Source organism: Coregonus clupeaformis, chromosome 36, assembly GCF_020615455.1.
Source record: "Coregonus clupeaformis isolate EN_2021a chromosome 36, ASM2061545v1, whole genome shotgun sequence".
NCBI classification, from domain to species: Eukaryota; Metazoa; Chordata; class Actinopteri; order Salmoniformes; family Salmonidae; genus Coregonus; species Coregonus clupeaformis.
Window position 1 is genome coordinate 16838375 of NC_059227.1, and position 26563 is coordinate 16864937.

The window sequence follows — 26563 nt, forward strand, 5'->3', positions numbered from 1 at the left end:
CCTCACCTCCTTTTTATGTCTCTGTGATATTTTTTTGTTTTGGGGGAACAAGGGCATTCTGTCTGTCTGTCTGTCTGTCTGTCTGTCTGTCTGTCTGTCTGTCTGTCTGTCTGTCTGTCTGTCTGTCTGTCTGTCTGTCTGTCTGTCTGTCTGTCTGTCTGTCTGTCTGTCTGTCTGTCTGTCTGTCCGACTGTCCGTCTGTCCGACTGTCTGTCCGTCTGTCCGTCTGTCTGTCCGTCTGTCCGTCCGTCCGTCTGTCTGTCTGTCTGTCTGTCTGTCTGTCTGTCCGTCTGTCTGTCTGTCTGTCTGTCTGTCTGAGGGTCGGTGTTTTCTAGGCTGCTTCTGTTGTGTCAGACTGTACATTAGTCCAGCGAGAGCAGTGGCTGCATGTTCTCCTCCTCGCTCTTCACTTTTTCTGGCCGTTTAAGCACTCCGGGCTCCACCACCGACTGGGACCTGTGGATATGAATAAAAGATGACTGGCATCAGAGGGGCCTGTGCTCAGTGAAACACTATCACTGATGACTTCTCACCTCCTCAAGTACAAAGGAGTGGGATGAAAAGGTGTGAACATCAGAGCACCCTTGCATCCTGCAGAGCAGGTAGCACACATGGGAATCATACAAGGTCATAGACGATTGGTTTCATAAATGCATCCCAAAATCCATTCGCATGAATTGTTTTAGAATAGGCCTTGGGTTACATGCAATACCGCAAAACACACAAATGCACACACATGCACAAGCACACAAAACCATCAATAAAAATGATCTTCTCCAAGAAAAATTAAGTGTGTTAACTTGTCTAGTACATGAGCCTGAAAAGTTGATCACAAAATGTCATCCTCAGACATTGGTCTGACCTATTTTTGATATATTTCTCTAATAAAAGCCTAAGCTGCTTTGGGGAATGGGAGCTATCATTCATCATGCATAAATCTGGGACAGGTTGGTCTCCTGTGTCTACCGTGACAGAGAAACATTCATACGACTGATGATGATAACTAAGTCAACCAGCGCTTCATTCACCTGTGGAAAAAAACACCCACAAACAAAATAAAATCAATGAATGTACAGTATTAACACAGGGGCTAAATTACCTTTGGAATGAATAGTAGAACTCAATCACGTCAGCCTCAGTGAGGTTAACATTTAGAAGTTCATACAGCTACTGCTGCTAGCGGGGAGCTATGTATTTACTGCAGCAGTGAAGTAAAACAGATCTGCCTCAGAGCCAGTCCACCACTCACACACATCACAGTCACACAGTACAGAATGGCTGTGTCATTATGCGGTGGCCATGACACAGTGGCTCATCATACAAAACATATGGTTCTCTAACAGTGATTCATATCCGATTTAGTTATTTTAATGAGGCAATGTTGGCCTGACCTTTGTGGAGTGTATGAATGGCAGCGTACAGTGGGGAGATAATAGCCCTGACTAAATAAGTCATATCAGATCATATGGCTGCTGGTGATTACAGCCTTTAGTTCACCATACATCAGGACCCTGGCCAGGATGCTATGATACACCAAACAAATGCTCTTCTGTCACAGATACAGGGCAGTGCAGGGCAACAGAGTGCTTAACAATAGGAATAAAGACATTATTCAATGCTTTTATGTCCTTTATGAAAATCCCATACAGTGCTGTATCTCTCATTGCTTTGCCTGCTGTGTCAGTCTACTGTCTTTGTAAGCAGAACTGTCAATGACAATGAATTTTACTGATTCAAATCTGCTGAATCCAAACATGTTTTACTAAAGATGCTGTGCTATGAATGGGGGAAGTGCATGTATTTCCTTTCCCTCAGTCACACACACACACACACATGCACACACGCACACGCGCACTCACACACACACACACACACACACACACACACACACACACACACACACACACACACACACACACACACACACACACACACACACAAACACACTTGACAAATTGAGATGGCTCTTGAAAAAGGGACATTGGAGAGGCCAATAGCCCCAAGGCAATAAGGCCTTCATGACCTATGTCTGTACAGGTTTAGTCAAAGTGTTTTGTGAGGCAGCAGGAGTGGAACTGAACTTATTGCCGAAGGTAAAACTCCATCATGTTTTTCATCGGCAGGGACTGGGAAACTGGTCAGAATTGAAGGAATGATGGATGGCGCTAAATACACAGAAATTCTTGAGGGAAACCTGTTTCAGTCTTCCAGAGATTTGAGACTGGGACAGAGGTTCACCTTTCAGCAGGACAATGACCCTAAGCATACTGCTAAAGCAACACTCAAGTGTTTTAAGGGGAAACATTTAAATGTCTTGGAATGGCCTAGTCAAAGCCCAGACCTCAATCCAATTGAGAATCTGTGGTATGACTTAAAGATTGCTAGACACCAGCGGAACCCATCCAACTTGAAGGAGCTGGAGCAGTTTTGCCTTGTAGAATGGGCAAAAATCCCAGTGGCTAGATGTGCCAAGCTTATAGAGACATACCCCAAGAGACTTGCAGCTGTAATTGCTGCAATAGGTGGCTCTGCAAAGTATTGACTTTGGGGGGTGAGTAGTTATGCACGTTCAAGTTTTCAGTTTTTTTGTCTTATTTCTTGTTTGTTTCACAATAAAACTATTTTGCGTCTTCAGAGTGGTAGGCATGTTGTGTAAATCAAATTATACAAACCCCAAAAAAATCAATTTAAAATTCCAGGTTGCAACAAAATAGGAAAAATGCCAAGGGGGGTGAATACTTTCTCAAGCCACTGTATGTTCCATATCTGCCCTATTTCTATGGTTATTAGATGAACCATATACTATATGATATACTGAAGCAATAAGGCCCGAGGGGGTGTGGTATATGGCCGATATTACATGGCTAAGGGCTGTTCTGATGCACGACGCAATGCATAAACTGGTTATCAACGTAATTAGACCGGTAAATAGTAAATTATTGTCATACCCGTGGAGTACAGTCTAATATACCACAGCTTTCAGCCAGTCAGCATTCAGGGCTGGAACCATCCGGTTTATAAATGGAAATATTACATCTGATATGACATATCTGACAGACGAACATATCGGTTTCTTAGAAGACACCTCTACCTTTATCTCGTATGTAGACACATGATACACAATCTATCGCATTGACACACGTGAATAACATGACTGTCCAGAGTCTAGACTGACCTCTTCATGGTTTTGGGAGACAGGTCTTTCTCCAGGTCTTTGACAGAGAGGGAGTAGGACTCGGGACAGTACTCGGTCTCCTCGTCATAGGCGTGGTCCAGGAGGGTGCGGGCCCAGGTTCCCATGTCGTAGGGGGGCATCATCCCCCCCAGCTCAGAGGGCAGGATCTCAGGGTGCATGAGCTGGTGAAGGCTGTTCAGGTTGTTCCCATGCATGAAGATCTAGAGAGGGATGGACAAAACCAGTGCTAGACTTGGGCAGGAGCTCACCAGAGCTGAGTACCGGCACTTCGAATGTTCTACTACTTGAGATCATGTTCCTCTTATAGAATATTAGCTCAAAAGTATTGTGGAGCTTCTGCACCTAAATGTAAACAATTCTGTTTTAGTCCAAGTCAAGCACTGGACAAAACAACAACACAACATTGACACAGATAGATAATAAGCATATACTGTCTAAGAACATGTTACAAAAGTCTACAGATTGTTGGAGTGGATAGATTCACCCTTTTGAAAAGCAAATGTCCTGACCTGAACAATGTTTATATGACAGCAGCTATTCAGAAAGTACGATAACCGGTGGCTATATGTTGAATACAATGACCTGACATTCATTGGTTATAGCAACACAGTTGACCTGTTGGTCTCTGTCAAAGTGATTTTTCAGAATTTTCACTCAACAACATCCTCCCATCTTACCCGTTTTCTTGTCTTGTCCTTCAGAAAGGGCCGTATGACGGTGTACAGGGCGTGGATGTACCACGGCTGGTTCACAAAATGGATTCCTCCGAACCTGGCAGGAAAGCTGTCCTGTGGGCAACACAAAACACAAATAAACTCACTATTCTACCTGTTGGTATGGTTACGGACTTAATCCACTTTTGCTGTGTTTTTGCTAGGAGCATATATTGTTTTATTCTATTCAAACTACATTATGAGGAGGGTATGTTGGCTAATGAGAGTGGATTTAAACAGAATGTAAATAGAAGGTCCTTCTGTTCTTTTTCATTTCCTTTTCCAACGTTACAGATTTATCTTGATGGGTTTGCATTTTGGCTTTATGTTCATGTGCTCATTGAAATTCACCCAGTCCATTTATCTTACAATATCGCATTTACATTGAATTGTTCCGTGCTGTTACATTGCCATGCAGGTTGGAGACATAGGTTGAACACTATTATCATAATGGTCTGTTCTAATTTGGACACAGGGAGTATGCTGAAATTATACTCTGATATAACAGGGTTGGCTGACGAGCAACAGAACTGTATCCCTGGGGAGAAGTTTATGTAAAGGAGCAATCTGATGATTTAGGGGATTGTCTGTGAGGCGGACACAGGTGGAACACCCAGAGTGCACCCTGTAATCTAGTGACACAGTCTGGGGTAAAGTCACATCGCACAGGCACCGCAGCAGAGCAACATCACAGCTATAGTCAAACCTGTGGGAGTAAAATCACCAGGAAAGCTCAAAATACACAATAGTCTCACAACATTTAACAATGGTAATGCCTCAGTTTCATGTGTAAGTGTGGTTCCCATCCGTTCTGCAGACTTTACTGAAGTTTAAGACTGGTGTAATGGCTACCTGTATTATTTTAATTAGCTAATGGAGGTAGTTGACAATTGTGTCGCTAGCTCACTGTAGCTTCCCTGCTGAAAAGAAAACAGCATAGGCCAACATAGGCTGGTCATGCTTGTCACCAGCCTTCACTGTGTTGTTGCTGGTGATCAGCCTTCGCTGTGTTTTTGCTGGTGCCTTCGCTGTGTTTTTGCTGCTGATCAGCCTTCTCTGTGTTCTGGACACTGGTGAACAGCATAAATTGGTTGCCAGCGTACCAGCATATTCTGGTCACCAACAAAACCAGCATTAAGTCACATTATGCTGGCTTGCAAAGTAATGTTTAATTCCTATTGGAATCCAGCCAGAGTGGGGATATCCAACAGTTTGAACTTTTATTCACTTACACATTCGGAACGACTGCCAGGGTTCGAAAGATTAATAAATTAGACTACCTAAACCACCTAAACTGGAACAACCATTTCAGTAACGGGTGCAATTAGTGCAACTAACAGATTGGATTTGTTTAGACAATGTTACTGTTAATCCCCTGTTCGGGCAGGCTTCGGTGTTCGTCGTCACCGGCCGTTCCATATCTCATCATTCCATTTGTCTTGTCTTGTCAATTACACACACCTGGTTCATATTCCCCTCATTAGTACGTGTTTAAGTGTTCCCTCTGCCCCCTTGTTCTTGTGGGTGATTGTTCATTGTGAGGATTAGTAGCTCGGTTGAGCTCAGTATTTTGTATTGCCGGGGTTTGTTCCAGTGCGCCTGTGTTGCGCACTGGACTGGTTACGCTGGATTACGGAATAAACTCTGTATACTGTGATTTACCCTCCTGCGCCTGACTCCTTTAAATCACGCATCACAGTTATTTATCTTTGTGTAGCATAAGATTAATTAATTGATTAATTAATCAATCAATGTACATGGAAGAACACTGATATTGAAACAAACAATTCTAAAAATCTAACTGCAAAAGAGCATGCTGGGAAATATGATAATGATGGGTGTAGTTTTGCAGACCAGCTTGACCAGCTTGACCATGCTAGACCAACATAGACCAGAATGGACCAGCTTGGTCACCAGCATACCAGCATCACCAGCATGAAGCATGCATGAGAGCATCAGCAAGTGTCTTCACTGCCATTTTCAACATGTCCCTGACTGAGTCTGGAATACCAACATGTTTCAAGCAGACCACCATAGTCCCTGTACCCAAGAACACTAAGATAACCTGAAGCCATGAAGTGCTTTGAAAGGCTGGTCATGGCTCACATCAACACCATTATCCCAGAAACCCTAGACCCACTCCAATTTGCATACCGCCCCAACAGATCCACAGATGATGCAATAGCTATTGCACTCCACACCGCCCTTTCCCACCTGGACAAGAGGAACACCTACGTGAGAATGCTATTCATTGACTACAGTCAGCGTTCAACACCATAGTGCCCTCAAAGCTCAACACTAAGCTAAGGACCCTGGGACTAAACACCTCCCTCTGCAACTGGATCCTGGACTTCCTGACGGGCCGTCCACAGGTGGTAAGGGTAGGTAACAACACATCTGCCACGCTGATCCTCAACATGGGGGCCCCTCAGGGGTGCGTGCTCAGTCCCCTCCTGTACTCCCTGTTCACCCATGACTGCATGGCCAGGCACGACTCCAACACCATCATTAAGTTTGCCGACGACACAACAGTGGTAGGCCTGATCACCGACAACGATGAGACAGCCTATAGGGAGGAGGTCAGAGACCTGGCCGTGTGGTGCCAGGATAACAACCTCACCCTCAACGTGATCAAGACAAAGGAGATGATTGTGAACTACAGGAAAAAAATTAGGACTGAGCACGCCCCCATTCTCATCCACAGGGCTGTAGTGGAACAGGTTGAGAGCTTCAAGTTCCTTGGTGTCCACATCACCAACAAACTATTATGGTCCAAACACACCAAGACAGTTGTGAAGAGGACACAACAAAGCCTATTCCCCTTCAGGAGACTGAAAGGATTTGGCATGGATCCTCAGATCCTCAAAAAGTTATACAGCTGCACCATCGAGAGCATCCTGACTGGTTGCATCACCGCCTGGTATGGCAACTCCTCGGCCTCCGACCGTAAGGCACTACAGATGGTAGTGCGTACGGCCCAGTATATCACTGGGGCCAAGCTTCCTGCCATGCAGGACCTCTATACCAGGCGGTGTCAGAGGAAGGCCCTTAAAATTGTCAAAGACTACAGCCACCCTAGTCATAGACTGTTCTCTCTGCTACTGCACGGCAAGCGGTACCAGAGCGCCAAGTCTAGGTCTAAAAGTATTCTTAACAGCTTCTACCCCCAAGCCATAAGACTCCTGAACAGCTAATCATGGATACCCGGACTATTTGCATTGTCCCACCACCCCACCCCACCCCAACCCCCTCTTTTATGCTGCTGCTACTCTGTTTATTATTTATGCATAGTCACTTAAACTCTACCCACATGTACATATTTCCTCAATTACCTCGACTAACTGGTGCCCCCGCACATTGACTCTGTACCGGTACCCCCTATATATAGCCTCCCTACTGTTATTTTATTTTAATGCTGCTCTTTAATTATTTTCTATTTTCTATTTTTTACTTATCTATTTTTTACGTAACACTTTCTTTTCTTTACTTAAAAACTGCATTGTTGGTTAAGGGCTTGTAAGTAAGCATTTCACTGTAAGGTCTACACCTGTTGTATTCGGCGCATGTGGCAAATAACATTTGATTTTATTTTATTAATCAGCATGAGCTGGTCACCAGCATACCAGAATCACCAGCATACCAGCATGAGCTGTTCACCAGCATCGCCAGCTTGATCAGCTAGTTGGCCAGCCTAACCAGCTAGACCATGCTGGTCAGACCATCTTGACCAGCAATCAGACCAGCATACACCAGGATAGACCAGCATGGACCAGATTGGAAATTAGGCTGGTCTATGATATTCTTTTTCAGTAGGGTTTCCCTCTTAAATCTGTCTCAGTTTTTAATCCACATTCATCAGGCTCGACATTTAAGATCACAGACGACTGTTATTATAGAGTTTTTTTCTCCCAGCTCAGAGAGCCCACGCTGGGAATTCTTCATTAACGCAAGCTGTGCTCTACCTATCTTCCCAGCGGAACGAATACCTCTACTGACTAAGCATGGCAATCAACTCATTGCACAACACAGAGGAAGAACAGGGATACTAATTCTCTCTATCACACTTTCAGACAAAAAGTTGAAGTGTCAGAGGGTATCCTTGCAGTGTGAGATAGATATTGCCTCTTGGCTATGCATAGTTTGCAGATAACCAGATGGTTGTTCATTTTTAAAACAGGACACTAATGGCTTCATGTGCACATCTAGGCCTAGAAGCCAAACAGAAGGATCCATACACCTTAATCTCTTTACATCACAGGGATCAGTGTGAGTCCATCGTTTGTTCAGGATACTCCTCATCACTCTCAGTGTTTGCTCTTGCCCTGCTTTGACTGAGAGAGAAAAGAGCCATGTGCTTTGATGATGAAGACGACAGAACTGAGCTTTAAGGGCTCTGTCTGTCTCAGGAACGGACACGCGCTCTCGCCACAGTGATGCTGGACAGCTGGGTTAGCGTCCCTTGGTCTGGCTGCAAGGACATCGGGCGGTCCATCGTCTGGCACCAGTAGAGCTGCTCACAGGCTGAGACTCTTTTTTCTGACACAACACCATAAGACACAGCTGATAGTGGACAGGGAGAGAAGGTGCCTCGCCTGGACAAATCTCCCAGGGTGCCACAGCCTGGGCTATCTCCCTGAGAGCAGCATCAGACTATGTAATATCCCCTCTCCCGCTTTGTGATCCATCCGACAGCTTTGACTAGGATGAAGGCGCCATCTGCGTTATACACTGAGTATACCAAACATTAGGAACACCTTCCTAAAACCTTCCTTTTGCCCTCAGAACAGCCTCCATTTTTCAGGGCATGGACTCTAAAAGTTGTTGAAAGCGTTCCACAGGGATGCTGGCCCATGTTGACTCCAAAGATTCCCAGAGTTGTGTCAAATTGGCTGGATGTCCTTTGGGTGGTGGACCATTCTTGATACATGGGAAACTGTTGAGTGTGAAAAACCCAGCAGTGTTGCAGTTCTTGACACAAACTGGCACATACTACCATACCCCATTCAAAGGCACTTACATTTTCTGTCTTGACCATTCACCCTCTGAATGGCACACATACACAATCCATGTCTCAATTGTCTCAAGGCTTAAAAACCCTTCTTGAACCTGTCTCCTCCCCTTCATCTACACTGATTGAAGTGGATTGAATGAGTAACATCAATAAGAGATCATAGCTTTCACCTGGATTCACCTGGTCAGTCTATGTCATGGAAATAGCAGGTGTTCTTACTGTTTTGTACACTGAGTGTATACGACACACAAAACAGAATACACGATGGAGACTCCGTCTTCCTCCTCTGGTTGTTGTTGGTAGAACCAGCTTGATCTGTACCTCTAGTGTGATGTTGGGGGAAGGAGGAAAGAGGTAAAGGGGAAGAATAGAAACCACTGCTGCCCTCATTGATTTATTCTAGCTACAACCTACTTTTGCTGCTGTTTCAGTTGGGGAGGAAAGCCTCCATAATTGAGAGAGCATTAAGCTTAAAGCTGCAATATGTAACTTTTGATCGACCAGACCAAATTCACATAAAAATGTGTGTTATACATCTGTCATTCTCATTGAAAGCAAGTCTAAGAAGAGTTAGATCTGTTCTATGTGTGCTATTTCTATGCTACCCTTTCTTAAGTTTCATTTTTGCTTCTTTTACTTTTGGTTTTGTACACCAGCTTCAAACAGCTGAAAATACAATATTTTTGGTTATGGAAAATATATTTCACAGCGGTTTAGATGGTACAACTGAAATTAGGCGAACTATTAGAATTTTTGCAACCAGGAAAGGGATATGCATCTTTAACTGTGAGCAGCTAAAAAGGCAAATGACATCCAAGCATCATCAGAAGCCAGCAGCACGGAACATGAACAGATGGACGTGGGCGTACCTGGGCCATTTTGCAGGGCTCCAAAGATCTTTTATCACAAGATCATTTCAGTTGGTTTATTAGCTTCTGTTTAGATGTATTAGTTAATAGCCACACGGAAAACAATGTATCTCTTGGTGGCTGTTATGTCACAGTTTAGCCTCCTGATGTCTTCTGTTGAAGACATAAAGGTTGCCTGATATTACATCACAGATTTCCCCAAGCATCAAAAGCAAGAAAGTAGGGCAGAGATTCAAGGGCAGCCCACCTAACAAGGCAGAGATAGCTGATGGGACTTTTCCTTGCATTGCAGAAAGACATTGATGGCAATAGAAGCCTACAAAGCCAAGCTGTCAAACCCCTCAGTGAACACTGATGGAGGCAAAATCCCAGAATGTGTTGTTCTACAAGGACTCAATGGTATACACTGATGACATGTGATTTGTCGACCAGAAAATGCTGATTAGCCGATTGCAACAGTGCAAGCACTATCTCCATTTTGAATGACTCTTATTTGAAGTTGAGCTTCATGGTCTAGAATGAATTTGGCAACTGATTCGTAAACATGGCAAAAATGTATATGCATGCAAACCCAAGAGATAAGACGGTGCATACTAAAAGTTATCGCCTATAATATGGAAATCTGATTATTTCAATTGTCAATCTGTGCTTCTTCCACTAATGTTGATATAGAAAATTCTGGAATTCGGCTCTCATGTTTTCACATAATTTTTTTGTGAAACTGATGAGCCCATCTTTTCCTGGCTTCATTTTTTTTCTTCATAGGATTGGCTTGACGAGCTCTCTAAATTCAGCTCTTTTCAGGAGTCATTGATAAAGGATGGAGTGAACTAATCCTGCTGTGAAACTGAAAAAAGAAAACATCAATTTAGTGGAGTCCTTTTTAAAAGAAAATGTAGCCTGAAGTGAAGATGCTACTTTGTTATATCCCTTTACTCATAGCCGCTGGAAGTAGTTTGGGGGTGGGGGTGCTGCGTTTTATTATTATTTATACGCTGCAGACGCTATATTGGTCCGCTAATACAGCACTATTAAAGGCCCAGTGCACTACTTTTGTGAAAAAATATTTTTTTAAATATATATATATTTCTTAAATATATTATTTTTTATTATTAGGATTTTTCAGGGGATGCTGCAGCACCGTCAGCACCCCTACTTCCCGCGGCTATGCCTTAACTGGAATCAGGCCTCTTCATGTGCACTAGTTTAAAAGCAGACTACAATAAGCACAGGCCCACAGCACTCTGTAGTAGGCTATCTGGGGAAGGCTTTTGATTGAGAGCTACGTTAAGTGAAAACTGAAAATGACATAAAGCCATTGAACATTCTCTGCTTTCTTTGAAGAGATAGACCCTGGATTAATACGTAGCCATGGAAATAGAGAGAGGAGAAAGGAGAGAGAGAAGAGAGACTGTCACTAACGATAGGTCACGTCAATGACGTAGGCACCACAGGAGACACTTTATCTGCACCTGCCAGATCCGGCCTGCTTTCCTTGGGAAAAAGTAAAGTGAAAACGTTGGGGAAAAGTTCATTGTGAGGGATGAAGCTACACTTATTGGCAAAACCACATCCTGTTATAGACCAGACCAGCACAGTTCTGCTGCAGGAGAAACAACAATACAACTCCAGAGTGCCAGGCGGAACCAGGCAAGCAGACTAACAATTCGTTTTCCTCTGCCCCGCTGTCCCAAATATGTCTGCTGCTGATTCCTCAGCCAGCTGAGAGTCTCTTGAACAGGGCTGTGGGATAGGAGGCAGTGGAGCTGAACATTCAGATTGGGAGATTCACAGTCAGACAGAGAGATGGAGGGAGTGCTTTGGTTGGACTTGTTACATGTGCGTACTGCACTATTGATCACAGCACAGCATAATCCCTGACCGCTCATTGAGGAAAGGTTCTGTTCTTCTGAATCACTCAAAATGTGTTAACGGGTCGAATCTGTAAATATTATAGACTTGCCCTTGATTAAAGTCCAGACTTGACTGAGGGAGGGTAAAATCCATATTTCGCAGCTTTTGGGTATACTTTGACTTTGGAGATAAACACATTGAAAAGGTTCTCGTTCATGACTAAATTCATAAATATGATTTGAATACAATAGAGCAAGTTCACTGCGTTATCAGCAAGCTTAGAGAACCATGTCGAGCGGTTTGCTGCTTTCAATTCATCCATCTTGTGGGTGGGCTTAATAAAACATGCAATCGATTGGAATATATCAGAGCTCAATAAGTTATTAATTCGGTCAGTGTTCTTCTACTGGCATTTTCACCACAAGTAGAAAAGGAAAAACACTTTGTATAACCCCTTCAAAGCTCACGGGCTATTTTATCTACCTGTATTGACATCACTACCTATGCATGAATCAGACCATAGTTTGCATCCAAACAATACAGTAACACTGAGTTGACTAAGAATACTGACCAAAAGAAAAACTTATATTTTCTTGCTCAGTGGATTGTAAGAAGTATCTGTCTGGGTAAAGGGTTTTCTCCCTATATTACTACATATCGTACTACATACTACACTCAGTACTTTGTTGAAGCACCTTTGGCAGCGATTACAGCCTCGAGTCTTCTTAGGTATGACACTACAAGCTTGGCTCACCTGTATTTGGGGAGTTTCACCCATTCTTCTCTGCAGATCCTCTCAAGCTCTGTCAGGTTGGATGTAGAGCGTCACTGCACAGCTATTTTCAGGTCTCTCCAGAGATGCTCATTCGGGTTAAAGTCCGGGCTCTGGCTGGGCCACTCAAGGACATTCAGAGAGTTGTTTCCAACGCCACTCCTGCGTTGTCTTGGCTGTGTGCTTAGGGTCATTGTCCTGTTGGAAGGTGAACCTTCGCCCCAGTCTGAGGTCCTGAGCTCTCTGGAGCAGGTTTTCATCAAAGATCTCTCTGTACTTTGCTCCATTCATCTTTCCCTCGATCCTGACTAGTCTCCCAGTCCCTGCCACTGAAAAACATCCCCATGGCATGATACTGCCACATCCATGCTTCACAGTAGGTTTCCTCCAGAGGTGATGCTTGGCATTCAGGTCAAAGAGTTCAATCTTGGTTTCATCAGACCTGAGAATCTTGTTTCTCATGGTCTGAGAGTCCTTTAGGTGCCTTTTGGCAAACTTCAAGCGAGCTGTCATGTGCTTTTTACTGAGGAGTGGCTTCCGTCTGGCCACTCTACCATAAAGGCCTGATTGGTGGAGTGCTGAAGAGATGGTTGTCCTTCTGGAAGGTTCTCCCATCTCCACAGAGGAACTCTGGAGCTCAGTCAGAGTGACCATCCGGTTCTTGGTCACCTCCCTAACCAAGGCCCTTCTCCCCCGATTGCTCCGTTTGGCTGGGCGGCCAGCTCTAGGAAGAGTCTTGGTGGTTCCAAACGTCTTCCATTGAAGAATGATGGAGGCCACTGTGTTCTTGGGCCTCGACACAATTCTGTCTCTGAGCTCTACGGACAATTCCTTCGACCTCATGGCTTGGTTTCTGCTCTGACATGCACTGTCAACTGTGGGACCTTATATAGACAGGTGTGTGCCTTTCCAAATCATGTCCAATCAATTGAATTTACCACAGGTGGACTCCAATCAAGTTGTAAAAACATCTCAAGGATGATCAATGGAAACAGGATGCACCTGAGTTCAATTTCGAGAATCATAGCAAAGGGTCTGAATACTTTTTCTGTTTTTTATTTTTAATAAATTAGCTAAAATTTCTAAAAACCTGTTTTTGCTTTTTCATTATGGGGTATTGTGTGTAGATTGATGAGGGGGAAAAACAATTTAATACATTTTAGAATAATGCTGTAATGTAATAATGTAAAATGTGAAGGGGTCTGAATACTTTCCAAATGTACTGTATACAATGTAACCCTGATACATACACTATATATACAAAAGTACGTGGACACCCCTTCAAATGAGTGGATTCGGCTATTTCAGCGACACCCGTTGCTGACAGGTGTATAAAATCGAGCACACAGCCATGCAATTTCAATAGACAAACATTGGCAGTAGAATGGCCTTACTGAAGTGCTCAGTGACTTTCAACATGGCACCGTCATAGGATGCCACCTTTCCAACAAGTCAGTTCGTCAAATTTCTGCCCTGCTAGAGCTGCCCCGTTTAACTGTAAGTGCTGTTATTGTGAAGTGGAAACTTCTAGGAGCAACAAAGGCTCAGCCGCGAAGTGGTAGGCCACACAAGCTCACAGAACGGGACCGCCGAGTGCTGAAGCGTGTAGCGCATAAAAATAATCTATCCTCAGTCGTAACACTCACTACTGAGTTCCAAATTGCCTCTGGAAGCAACATCAGCACAATAACTATTCATCGGGAGCTTCATGAAATGGGTTTCCATGGCCGAGCAGCCGCACACAAGCCTAAGATCACCATGCGCAATGCCAAGCCTCGGCTGGAGTTGTGTAAAGCTTGCCACCATTGGACTCTGGAGCAGTGGAAACACGTTCTCTGGAGTGATGAATCACGCTTCACCATCTGGCAGTTCGACGGACAAATCTTGGTTTGGCAGATGCCAGGGGAACGCTGCCTGCCCAAATGCATAGTGCCAACTGTAAAGTTTGGTGGAGGAGCAATAATGGTCTGGGGCTGTTTTTCATGGTTCGAGCTAGTCCCCTTAGTTCCAGTGAAGGGAAATTTTAACGCTACAGCATGCAATGACATTCAAGATGATTCTGTACTTCTAACTTTGTGGCAACAGTTTGGGGAAGGCCCTTTCCTGTTTCAGCATGACAATTCCCCCGTGCTCGAAGCAAGGTCCATACAGAGATGGTTTGTCGAGATTGGTGTGGAATAACTTGACTGGCCTGCACAGAGCCCTGACCTCAACCCCATCGAACACCTTTGGAATGAATTGGAACGCCGACTGCGAGCCAGGCATAATCGCCCAACATCAGTGCCCAACCTCACTAATGTTCTTGTGGCTTAATGGAAGTCCCCGCAGCAATGTTCCAACATCTAGTGGAAAGCCTTCCCAGAAGAGTGGAGGCTGGTGTAGCAGCAAAGGGGGGACCAACTCCATATTAATGTACAGGATTTTAGAGTGAGATGTTCGACGAGCAGGTGTCCACATACTTTTGGTTATGTAGTGTATATACAATGTGTTGCTACAGTATGTAGAAGAGTATTGATAGGTGAGAGACTGACAGGACAGCTAATAGATATACAATCTGAGGGATTAGATGTTAGATAACAAAGGGAAAATACTTTCAATCAATTGAACCACTCTCAAGGGCATACCAAGCTCAGGCAAAGTCCTAGTTAACTCAAAAATAACAAATCTGGTAAACAAAATATTCCATCAAATTATCTAGTACTTTCATTCTCAAGCATAAAACCATAAATCCTATTCATACTACACCTCTTCATAAAAGTAGACTTTCCTTATCCCAAGCCTCAGACAGAACAGCATATACTGTATACTGTAGCTACAGCCACTGTCCTCAAAGCACAACGCAGCCTTATCTGCTGCTACTGAAATAAGTATATTAGCCATACGCAGGGGGAAAAAACACATTCACTTGTGAATGTACAAAATGTATATTTTTAACACTATACAACTAGAAAAATTGGCAATGCAATATGAATACTTTATAGAGTGCTCACAAAAATGAGCTCTAAAAATAACTCCAAGCATGAACCTTTCGCAGTTCCAATTATTTCACTGACAATCTACCACTATCATTATTAATAGTGATGAGGATTCGGCGGCAGGTAGCCTAGTGGTTAAGAGCGTTGGGCCAGTAACCGAAAAGTTACTGGTGTAAATCCCAGAGCCGACTAGGTGAAAAATCTGTTGATGTGCCCTTGAGCAAGGCACTTAACCCTAATTGCTCTTGTAAGTTGCTTTGTATAAGAGCGTCTGCTAAATGACTCAAATGTAAAAATGTAAGAGTATTTGAAAAATGTGTTGCACTCATATAGAATTGATTAATCATATATAACTGATTGATTGAGCCCGGCTAAATGGGTTTTAAGATGTCACCTTTTAAAATGTGAATTAGCACCATTGCACCACATTACATAATTATGGAGAAAAATACAAAATTGAGAGAGGGACTGACTACAGCCCTACATCTGCAGAATTATGGTAATGTAAAATATTTCTCCCCCACTCTGTCTTAAACCCACAGAAACAATGCACACATCATCACCCACAATGAGGGAGAATGGCAGAAGTGTGTTTCTCTCATCTAGCAGTCCATCTGGAGAGTACATAGCATGGCGGTTGGACAGGTTGCCACGGAAACTCAGTGTGGGATGGGATGGGGAAGACTGGCCTTTTGTGATTGGCTGCTGAACACAGGTTATTTCTCTAGACTAAGAGGGACAAAAGGCATGGCTAAGACAGACAGAGAGAGAGAGAGAGCCCTTTGAATTGAATTGAGAGAGAGAGAGAGAGAGAGAGAGAGAGAGAGAGAGAGAGAGAGAGAGAGAGAGAGAGAGAGAGAGAGAGAGAGAGAGAGAGAGAGAGAGAGAGAGAGAGAGAGAGAGAGAGAGAGGAAGAGGCTCTAAGATAACAAAGCATAGCTTGGGGAAAGCAGGGCCAGCATGGAGTGTTCTACTCATTCCAAGCATTTGTTTTTGTTGGTATTGATTTGCCAAGAATACCCACACTCTAAACACGTCTTAATTTCTTTCTCTTTGTTTTCCAATACACAATGAAATCTGTACTAGAGTTTGTGCTCTGTTGTATTAGCTATTCCAACAACAATAGATGTGACTGTCAGTTTGGGAAAAGGAAACTAAATTATTACACATTGACATTTACATTTTCGTCATTTAGCAGACACAGTTGGAGATGCGTTTTGAAATATCCTTATGGGGTATGTTCAGATTTTCTGTGAATTTACATTTTTCTGTTAAGATTCAGAATCTTCCATAATCTCTTTAAAATTCTGCAAGCAGTGTTTTCATTGTTGCCAGTGGTAGTGTAAAAAATTTTTTTGCATTGTTGTCTGTAATGTTGAAATTAATCACGTTATTCTGAACATACCACCCACGTGCATTAACAAATGTACTGACAGGAAATTATAAAGAAGCTGAACCGAGATCCTGAAGACACACACATACACACACACACACACACACACACACACACTCACACACACACACTGGTGGGCAGCAAACAGTGAGCTGCACCTGATACAAGTACAAGTGATATGTAATATGGATAGATCATTAGCTATAACATGTCCTTCACAATATAATACAAAAAAAAGAACATCTTGAAGTCTTGGCAATATCAAAAATCTATACCCATAGAGGCAACAAGTGTTAACCTTAGCTGAGGATGAAAACCTAATGTTGATGTCTTGAATGTGCTTTTCTTTGTGTGTGATTTCTTTAGCAGCTCAGGCCCTTCATGACAGGCATAGTGAATCATGAGGCGTGCTGGCACACAAGAGCCCCTCAATGTCATTACAAAACCCACCAGAGGGCCACAACTCCCTGAGATGCTCTCAGTGCTCAGTGTCAAGCGGGCCCACAGATAGGATGTCACCACTATCCATTACACTGGAGAGAAGCATTATGAGGAGAGGGGTCAGGCACTGGACAACACATTTTGTGTCTGAGGTGGACAATCAGTAGTGGAGGATACCATACCATGTAATAAATAGCATACATACCTTATGAAGTATCTACTATTGTAGAGCTGACAAACATATATTATGTACTGTAGATATAAACCTGCTCAGATTGAAATAGGTTTCAGTTGGAGCTCTCCGACTCAGACAGGGAGAAACATTTAGCCAGTAACTGTTGATTCTGTGGTTGACTCCATTAGTTAGTACAATGTTTCTGTTGGGTTTTATTTTGTTTTCTGTTCAAAGGATGACAACAGTGTTCCCACACGATTTGCTAGCGGCACATTGGGAGGCTGAGATACTAATAGCAGTGATCAATTACTCACAGTCTAATCTGTGTCTGGAGAGGCAGTGGAATGTGCAACGGCCTCATCATGGTCCTCCATTGATATTAAGTCAACAAACATTTCTGGTGATAACTGCCTATGCTCTACATGGCTACATAGTACATGGCTACACAGCTATACATTGAAATTTGAATGATGGACTACAGAGGAATTTGCGGCAGATAGCCTAGCGGTTAAGAGCGTTGAGCCAATAAACGAAAGGTTGCTGGTTCGAATCCCAGAACCGACTATGTGAAAAATCTGTCTGTGCCCTTGAGCAAGGCACTTAACCCTAATTGCTCCTGTAAGTCGCTCTGGATAAGAGTGTCTGCTAAATGACAAAAAATTAATTAGCAAGGACATTGAGAATAATTTCTGTATGCATTTTGTTATTAGGCTATTGGCTATACATCATATTTATATTTTGGTTTGCCACCTCCCAAAGGATGCACTTGGACAGAGACCTTGTCTTTTTGTATTCCATTAGAAATGATTGAACAGGGTCAAAGGAATGTTGTTCAAATTTGAGTCTCTGCATCACCTGCTGAAGATTACAATCATAGTCCCACACCACCAGTAATCAAAATGGCAATGTCATTATTCATTTCTTATGCAAGTCTTTGATTGTAAAGTCATTTTTGAGAGTACAGAGGAGTGATTATTGAGTGGATGTGCTTTTACATTTGAACAATTTGTCACATCACCAAGAGAATGATAAGATATTTGGTCAGAAACAGTTTCTCATGAAGATTCAGGGACTTGTCCCACTACTCCAGCAAGCATCCCAGGTGTGCAGGACCATGTGTGGTAAGCAGTTGAAATATAGCTTGTTGCTAATGTTCACCCCATATAAACTAGTAGCAGTAGTGCTATATTTCTATAACTGACCATAACAACAATGAAGATCTGCACTTCAACACTGCAAGACTGACAAGTGTCTGGTGTATTAAAAATCCCCAAAGGACTTTTTTGTTTTAGGCTTGACTAAAATGATTAAATGTAGCAAACCCATCTAAATTAGGAGTAATCTGTGTAATCTCAGTAAATGGAGTCAAGTGTCAAAAGTAGCTAATAGAAGGATTAGAAGAATGTTGAGACTATTACCTGTAGACCTTCTATGGCCAGTCTCAGCATACTCGGTGTTAGTTTGGAGGCTTGCTTGAATGTGAAGTTGCTCCAGTCGATGATTAGGACAAATCCATTCACCTGTAGCTCTGGATCTTCTATCATGGACTCCAGCGACAACAGAATAGATCGCAGTATATCCACAAATGTATACCTATAGAGGTGAGCAAAAGCATTAGGAGACTATTCTAGTACTGTAATCCCAGTTAAATAGTTAACTGTAAAAATGAAATGTCACCAGCATACCCTTGTTTGGCAGTAAATACAGAATGTGACTCTTTAACCTTTTAATTCAGGAGAGTAATACACAGAGATCCAGATTGCGGAGACAACTTGACTTGTATGAGTGCTGATGGCCTTTTGTGTGTTTTTCACACCCTGCTATTGTGTGAAATTACTAATGTGTTGTCATTGTGACTATGGAGATCACATGAGTGGGTCCCTAAAGTAAAAAGATCACAAACTCAAATCTCTGCAATAAAATAATGTGGTGAAACGTAATTTGATTATATCTGATTCGACACTTACATTTACATTTACATTTTAGTCATTTAGCAGACACTCTTATCCTTACATTCATCATTCACTAGTGAGGTGATAGCATTGTTACTGACATGTGCAGCCTAGTCTAGGCCCATTCCCTGGCCTACATCCATGAGACACTGACAGGGCTTGCCTTGGGGTTAATAATTCAATTGATGGGGCTTATGTTTTGGTTAAATTCATGAGGCTAGGCTACAACAAAGCCAATGCCACAGATTTGTGAAAAATATGTAGAGGGTCGACTGCAAGCAAACTGTCAAGTGGCATTACAGTAGTTCTGAAAGGACAGCTCCCAAATATCAGACGGACATTACCTGCTCTGGTCCCAGTTAGCAGCAAAGAGAATCAGTATTTTCCTGCCATATCTGTCCAAGTTGGTCAGCACCCCCGGAAATCCGTCTTTGAGGGCTTGCTTGATTCCCGGGTCGGTTGCTTTGAGGTTTTTAAACATATCCAGATTTTGCTGACGATATTCAAAATACTGGGCCAAGAGGCGAAACGACTCGAAATGGTTAAATTTCCGCGCTCTGAGAAAGCGCAAGATGAAAGCATCTTCTGTCCTAAGAAAGCCAATGTCTGGGCGGGTGATGATCATGTCCCTCACCTCCTGAATGTCCTGATGTAGAGTTTCGGGGTTCTCCTTTAACTCCACCTTGGCTTTCTCCAGGGTTTCTGGGGACAAGCCCGCTTGTAAGTGAGCCATCGTCCTTGCTTCAACGTCCACGGCCAATATTGAATGGTAGGTAAAATATTACCGTCGAAGGAGCCAAAACCTCCAACAATGAATGCGTCACGTATAGGCCTATTGGACCCTCTCAATCAGTTCCCTAAAATCAAAGCCTGACTTCAGATATCGTCCTGGGTCCTCCTGAGTAGGCCTATGATAGAAGGTGCAACATAGGCTGTATTCACTTTTTGGACAGCGCCATTATGATTCCACCTGTACCTATCTAACATTTGACTTCTGTTTCCAACTTTCTTTTCATATTTTGACATTTATAGCTCTCAAATCAGTCGCAATACTGGCTGTTGCTGACTTCCCAAATAGGTCTATGAATAGCCTATGTTCAGCTACCAATTGCATCTCTAACCTGGCTATGGTGGAAGCCTAAACACACAATTGTGAGACAACCGTTATCATCCATCCCCACCCAAAATACTCTAACATTAAAATGACCATAAAAGGATTACACTATGCTACCATCAAGCGGTCAGGCAATGCGGCACCCTGCAGCAACTCTTGTCATAACTCTCCTTACCGAATGCATTGCAATTCAGAATCAGAAAGATGCTGTCACCGACTGCTAGAAATTACAGTCAAAGAATCAAGGCGTCATATTCCGTCGACATCCTCACTCCATCCAGCATGCTGTCTATTTCCATTCTGTGTGTTTTGGTCCCAATATTGTATGACCAAATCCAAGTCACGTTGTTCTGAGCGCGGTAGTGCTCCGGGATTTTTTTGCGGTTGCTGTACGTCAGTGCTGCTGTTGCCGTTTTGTTGCTGTTGAAAGTGACAAAAAAACATCGCTCCGGTGATACAGTCACTCTGGCAGTCATCACATGGTGAAGGAGGGAGAATCACCCTCTCTCCTCTCTCTATTCATCACACCCAAACACCACCTGCTCATTGGCTGCGACCAGACCAGACATAGTCTCCCCACTCTGATTTTACATCCGAATTTATGCTGATTACTCCTCTATCATCGTCTCAATCTCAGTCTGTCATCAATTTGTGGGGCGTGAATTATTCATTTCACTTTAGCATATAGGCTATTCTGGTGCTGTGTCAATTATATTTTTGAACCGACCTCCAACCATGCAGTCTCTTTCAGTCTCTTTCATGTTTATGCCATTTAGCATTGCATTGAGGAACCAATTCTGCGTTAGGCTATAGGCTTAGAACAGAAAACAATGCACGTGTTATTATGACTTATTGGGTAATTTTCATTCTCTTTACATTACCCCAAATAGTTTATTCCTATGGCCCTACCTTTCATTATTGTGACACTTTACATCAAAATGTATACAATGTCGCAACAAATAGGCAACACAATTGGTTTGATAGATCTATTTAATTGATTGCAGGAGCATCCCGACATGGGCTTTGTTTCAGTAAGGCAATTAATTATGTCTACGGCTGCACACTGTCCTCCTGGTCCTCCCACTCAGGGCGGGGCCAGAGCCCCCTCAACTGAATAATAAATACCAACCTGTCTGGTCCAGCATTTGTTGCGTTTGTTGCTCTCTCCCCTGGACAAACAAATGTGATTACAAGTTGTGTTACAAAGGTTGCCCAAATTGCTGCCAAGCTCTGAGAGCGAAGATCAACAGCGCACACTGTTGAGGAGGACTTGGCATGCGCACAGGTGCACACGCGCGCGCACACACAGCGGGGGACCCCTTGACTTGACAGGGGTCCAATCAATGTGATTTTTTGAGGTACCATCCGCATCATGGCTGTTGAGTTGAGCCCGTATAATGGTGCGCAAACCTCCGTGTGTATGCCTATATTATAATTGCCAACCTGGAGAATAATCATAGGTGCTGTTGTCTGAGACAGACTGAGATTCACATACGCTTCGTTGTGCCATATGCGATGATGAGACATTCAGTTCAATGTCTTATAGATATAAAAGGCTCCATTTTCAGAGCGTATCAACCTAGTGCAACAAAGAAAATGTCCTCCCACTCACTCAAAGTGGAACCCCATTGTTCCTTGTGCATCTCCTCTGGAGTCACTTATTCTGCAGAGCTTGTGTGGGGTTTATTAACTGGTTATTTCCTTAACTGATTCATAGTGTTAGTTAAACATCAGGTATGCTGGACATCACTCAACCGATCCCCCAGCTCGAGCTCGACACTGGCGAGGATGTGGCGGAAGATAAGGGGCAACGCGTGGATAATTTGATGTAGCGTGATGGGCCAGAGGGAGCACGGGACTGACAGCTGAGCAGTGAAAGGGAGGAAAAACAGACTCCCGGGGGAGAGGGAAATGGGCAGCCGATAATTACACTCTGTTCTGACGGGTGTGTGGAGGAAATGAATTGAATGGACGGACCTGCATAGCAAATTACCTTTGTTGTGAAGGCGCAGCTGTCATTCTGAAGTGCTCACTCACGTTGTTCTGTGAATAGGCCATTTGGTCTTTCGGTTGATTCCTTGATTAATGATAGATGTCGTTAAATGTTAGAACTCAGTTTGCAGTATTTGTATTGGTGCATGATGGCATTCAGAATGACATTAGACTATCTATACTCGATGGAAATTACCCCTATCTACAAAAAACTGGAGATGTAGGCTTCAGCAGCTGGTAAGACAAGTTGGATATTTACAAAATGGTTAATATTACAGAGCGTGATCACAAAAGTGTCATGAAACTCCAGTGCTGCCGGTGGCCGTTTCAGCACCACGTGAGTGGACAGCGCCTTGTTGACGGGTATTTGGAAACTGGTGTCGCTGGTATAAATGAGGGTGATGTAACACTATTTTAGATGTTTACATTGGGGTGTAGATGTAAAGTTTAAAACATCCCAAATATACAGTAGTGAGACGAAACAGGCTACGTGCTAAACACCACAGGACCATATAGTCCAGAACACTTATTTTGACAATGGGCACTTTTTGGCATGCTGTCAAGTCACCATGCTTAGGCCTAAATGTAAGCGTGAGTAAAACAAATCCATCAGTGCATGGAAAGATGCCATGAGTTGCATACTAGCCTATTTTGTAAAGTGCATGATTTAAAAAAAAAAGAGTGTAGGCCTATTCATCTCGAATATCAAGTGGTGGCGTGATTCAAGTGCAAATCTTAATGCAAAGACAGTGCTATCAGTTTGAGTTGTGATTTTTACAGTCAAGTTAATTCATTAAATTAATTCCTCATAGGCCCGGGGCCTCTGCCTCTGACCTTGGCTGGTCCATAAGCATGTTTGTGTGAAAACCACTGGTCTGGTACTGCTTCAATATTAGACAGGGCAGGCGCCCATCAAGCCGATGCCCAGCAGCTTATCTCAATAGCCAGATGGTGGAGGGAAAACTATCTCTGAACAAGCTATGGGGGGATGGGAGCACGTAGCCTATTAGTCATACAACTTACATGTTAGCAAATTACCCGAATTGCCGTTTAATTAAACATTCTTGATAATTGTCAAGAACATTTTTCATTAAAACGTTTTTTTTTTTCTTAGCCTTCCTGTTGCCCGTTCCAGCAAGTTCAGAGAAATGGGTGAGTGGGTTCAACATGGCTCACAGTGCTAAGTAGCATCAGTTCTGCCAGGCATGGTGTGCTCATTCGCCAGACAGACAGTGATTCAGATGCCACCTAATGGACTAGTGTTGATGGTTTATAGGAACTTTACCCAGGGGCGTTGCCAATATGGTCGCTGCGTGTCCGCTAATGTTCAGATGGAACAATATGGTTGAGCTGCTGTAGGGTATAACTCATGATAAATTACAAACCATATGGGGCGCCGGCCCGTGGCTAAGGCCTGAACCAATCTCACTATCTGACATCTTGGCAGACGCAGCCTACATGGTGTTATTAGTGGCGACAGGTTCAATTAATAGTCTAGGGATTGAGGGATGTTGTCATAACTGGGCTCAGGTCCAGGGGGCTCATTTATCAATATTGCGTAGAAACTATTCTAAAATAGCCTAATACTTATGAATGGGATTTAGAATGGTCCTATGCATTGAAGAAGTGTGAAAGCCTGGTCATGGCTCACATCAACACCATCATCCCGGAAACCCTAGACCAGGGGTGTCAAACTCATTTTAGCTCAGGGGCCACATGGAGGAAAATCTATTCCCAAGTGGGTCGGACCGGTAAAATCATGGTATATATAACTTAAAAACAACAACTTCAGATTGTTTTCTTTGTTTTAATACTATCAACATGAAACATAAAGCTGGAGCCTGAGGACAGTGTATCCAAAATAGTACAAGCACAACATCACTATTAATCATAAAACACCTCAAGTTTATTTGACAATTCTAAAGAAAAAGAACACACAAACACACAATGCCTCAGTGATTCACAGAACTGTTTCACAGATCACAGAACTATATCAGGGTGTCATTTCTCAGGCAGAAATGTAGATACAAATAATGAAATCCGGTTCCCCAAACAAGTGCAAGAACCACAGAGTCAAGAATAGGTTAAATATGCAAATAAAATAAAATCAATTAAAAACAATAGCACATCAACATAAAAACATATAAACATAAAGCTGGAGTCTGAGGACAGTGTGTCCAAAAGCACAACATCACTATTAATCATAAAACACCTCAAGTTATTTGAAATTCTGAGGACAAACAACACACAAACACACAATGCCTCAGTGATTCACAGAAGTATATCACAGATCACAGAACTATATCAGGGTGTCTCATGCAGCACTTTAAGTGGGGTTGCATAGTTTATTTGACTCCTGATACCTGGCATCTTTTAGCTTTCACCAGCGCATCAATATCAGGCGTCACATCCTGAGTGGCAGCCAACTTCAGGATGTGATTCAAGTGCTTGTGCGTGAGCCTTGAGCGCAGCTTTGTTTTATTTATGCTCATTACAGAGAACTTGCTCACAAAGATATGTGGTTCCAAACATGCACAACAGCTTTGCAGCGAGGGCTGTCAAGTTGGGGTAACCTGGCAAGAGATTCTGATAAAATGTGTCCAAGCCAGCTGCGGCAAATTTGCCCTTCAAATCCGAGTCACACTGCAAGTCTATTATTTCAAGTTGGATGCTGACGGGCAGATCAGAGCGATTCACGGTGAATGGCAAACAAAAAACGTTGAAGTCTTTCTCCAGTTCACCAAAAATCTGAAAGCGTTGCTCAAACTCCCTTAACAGTTCCGTTATTTTATCTTTGAACCGCTTCATGTCTGCCACATGTTGGGTCGCGCACACATTTTTCAGACAGGGGAAGTGAGCTGCATCACCACCGGCGAGTTGCGTCTCCCACAATGACAGCTTCAACTTGAAAGAACGTATGCTGTCATAATACTGCGTGGCAACTTTGTTGCGCCCTTGCAGCTGTTTGTTCAAGTTATTCAGGTGCTCTGTAACATCCACCATAAATGCAAGGTCCTGCATCCATTCTGCGGAATTAAATTCTAACACTGATTTGCCATTTTCTTCCATTAACTGTTCAATTTCTTCTCGTAAATCAAAGAAACGCCTCAGCACAGCACCTCGGCTTAACCATCTTACCTCAGTGTGGTATGGCAGGCCATAGATGTGGTCTTTCTCTCTGAGAAGGCTGTCAAACTGACGGTGATTCAGGCTTCTGGATCGGATGAAATTAACAGTTTGGATGACCACCTTCATGACGTTATCCATCTTTAATGACTTGCAACACAAAGCCTCCTGGTGCAAAATACAGTGAAAAGTCCAAAAATCACGTCCTCCATTTGCAGATTGCACTTTCTCTCTGAACTTTGTCACAACGCCTGCTTTTTTCCCGATAATTGAGGGCGCACCATCTGTAGCCAGGCTGACAGCGCGAGACCAGTCCACTCCGACCCTGTCCAGCGCACCGACGAGTGCAGTGAAAATATCAGCTGCTGTCGTTGTATCTGTCATCGGCACCAACTCCACGAACTCCTCGGTGACGGTCAATGTGTCATCAACTCCGCGGATGAAAATGGCCAGTTGTGCAACATCTGTAATGTCCGTGCTTTCATCAATTGCAACCGAAAACGCAATAAATGACTTTACTTTTTGCTTCTTTTTGTTTCTTGTCAGGCTGATATTTGCAAAAGCCTGGTGCTTTTCAGGGCACACAATCTCTGCTGCCTTCATCATGCATGTTTTTACAAATTCACCCTCACTAAATGGTTTTGAAGCCACTGCGATTTCATTAGCAATGAGGTAGCTAGCTTTCACTGCAGCGTCACTGATGTCTCGGCTGTGAGTAAACACAGACTGCTGTTTCTTCAGACCCACCAACAGTTCATTCACCTTCTCTCTTCTCCGCTGTCCTTGAAAGTTGTCATATTTGTCGGCATGAAGACTCACATAGTGGCGACTGAAGGTTATATTCTTTCAGCACTGCAACATGCTGTGAACACACCAAACATACAGCTTTCCCATTCAATTCCGTGAATAAATAGAAGGATGACAATTTTTCTTGGAACACTCTGCACTCTGCGTCCACTTTTCTCTTTTTTGACAGAGAC

General features: G+C 43.2%; 1 protein-coding gene across 1 annotated transcript; it reads right to left on the reverse strand.

The window, feature by feature from the left end:
• Positions 1 to 249: 249 nt before the first annotated feature.
• LOC121552381 (clavesin-2-like) lies at positions 250 to 21029 on the reverse strand. Its single transcript, XM_041865266.2, has 5 exons — positions 19696 to 21029; positions 18818 to 18992; positions 3874 to 3984; positions 3176 to 3396; positions 250 to 456 (listed from the first exon to the last, which is right to left on the reverse strand). Exons 1-5 carry the CDS (start codon positions 20082 to 20084, stop codon positions 363 to 365), a joined length of 990 nt encoding a protein of 329 aa, XP_041721200.1. The 5' UTR covers positions 20085 to 21029; the 3' UTR covers positions 250 to 362.
• Positions 21030 to 26563: the final 5534 nt, after the last annotated feature.

Bases quoted from the DNA above. Each gene is read 5' to 3' on its own strand.
- LOC121552381 (XM_041865266.2), bottom strand. From the start codon at position 20,084: ATGGCTCACTTACAAGCGGGCTTGTCCCCAGAAACCCTGGAGAAAGCC. The intron at 18,993-19,695 runs GTAATGTCCGTC...TCACCTCTATAG, and splicing joins GCTAACTGGGACCAGAGCAG to GTATACATTTGTGGATATAC. The intron at 3,985-18,817 runs GTAATAGTCTCA...TGTTGCCCACAG, and splicing joins TGGCCATAGAAGGTCTACAG to GACAGCTTTCCTGCCAGGTT.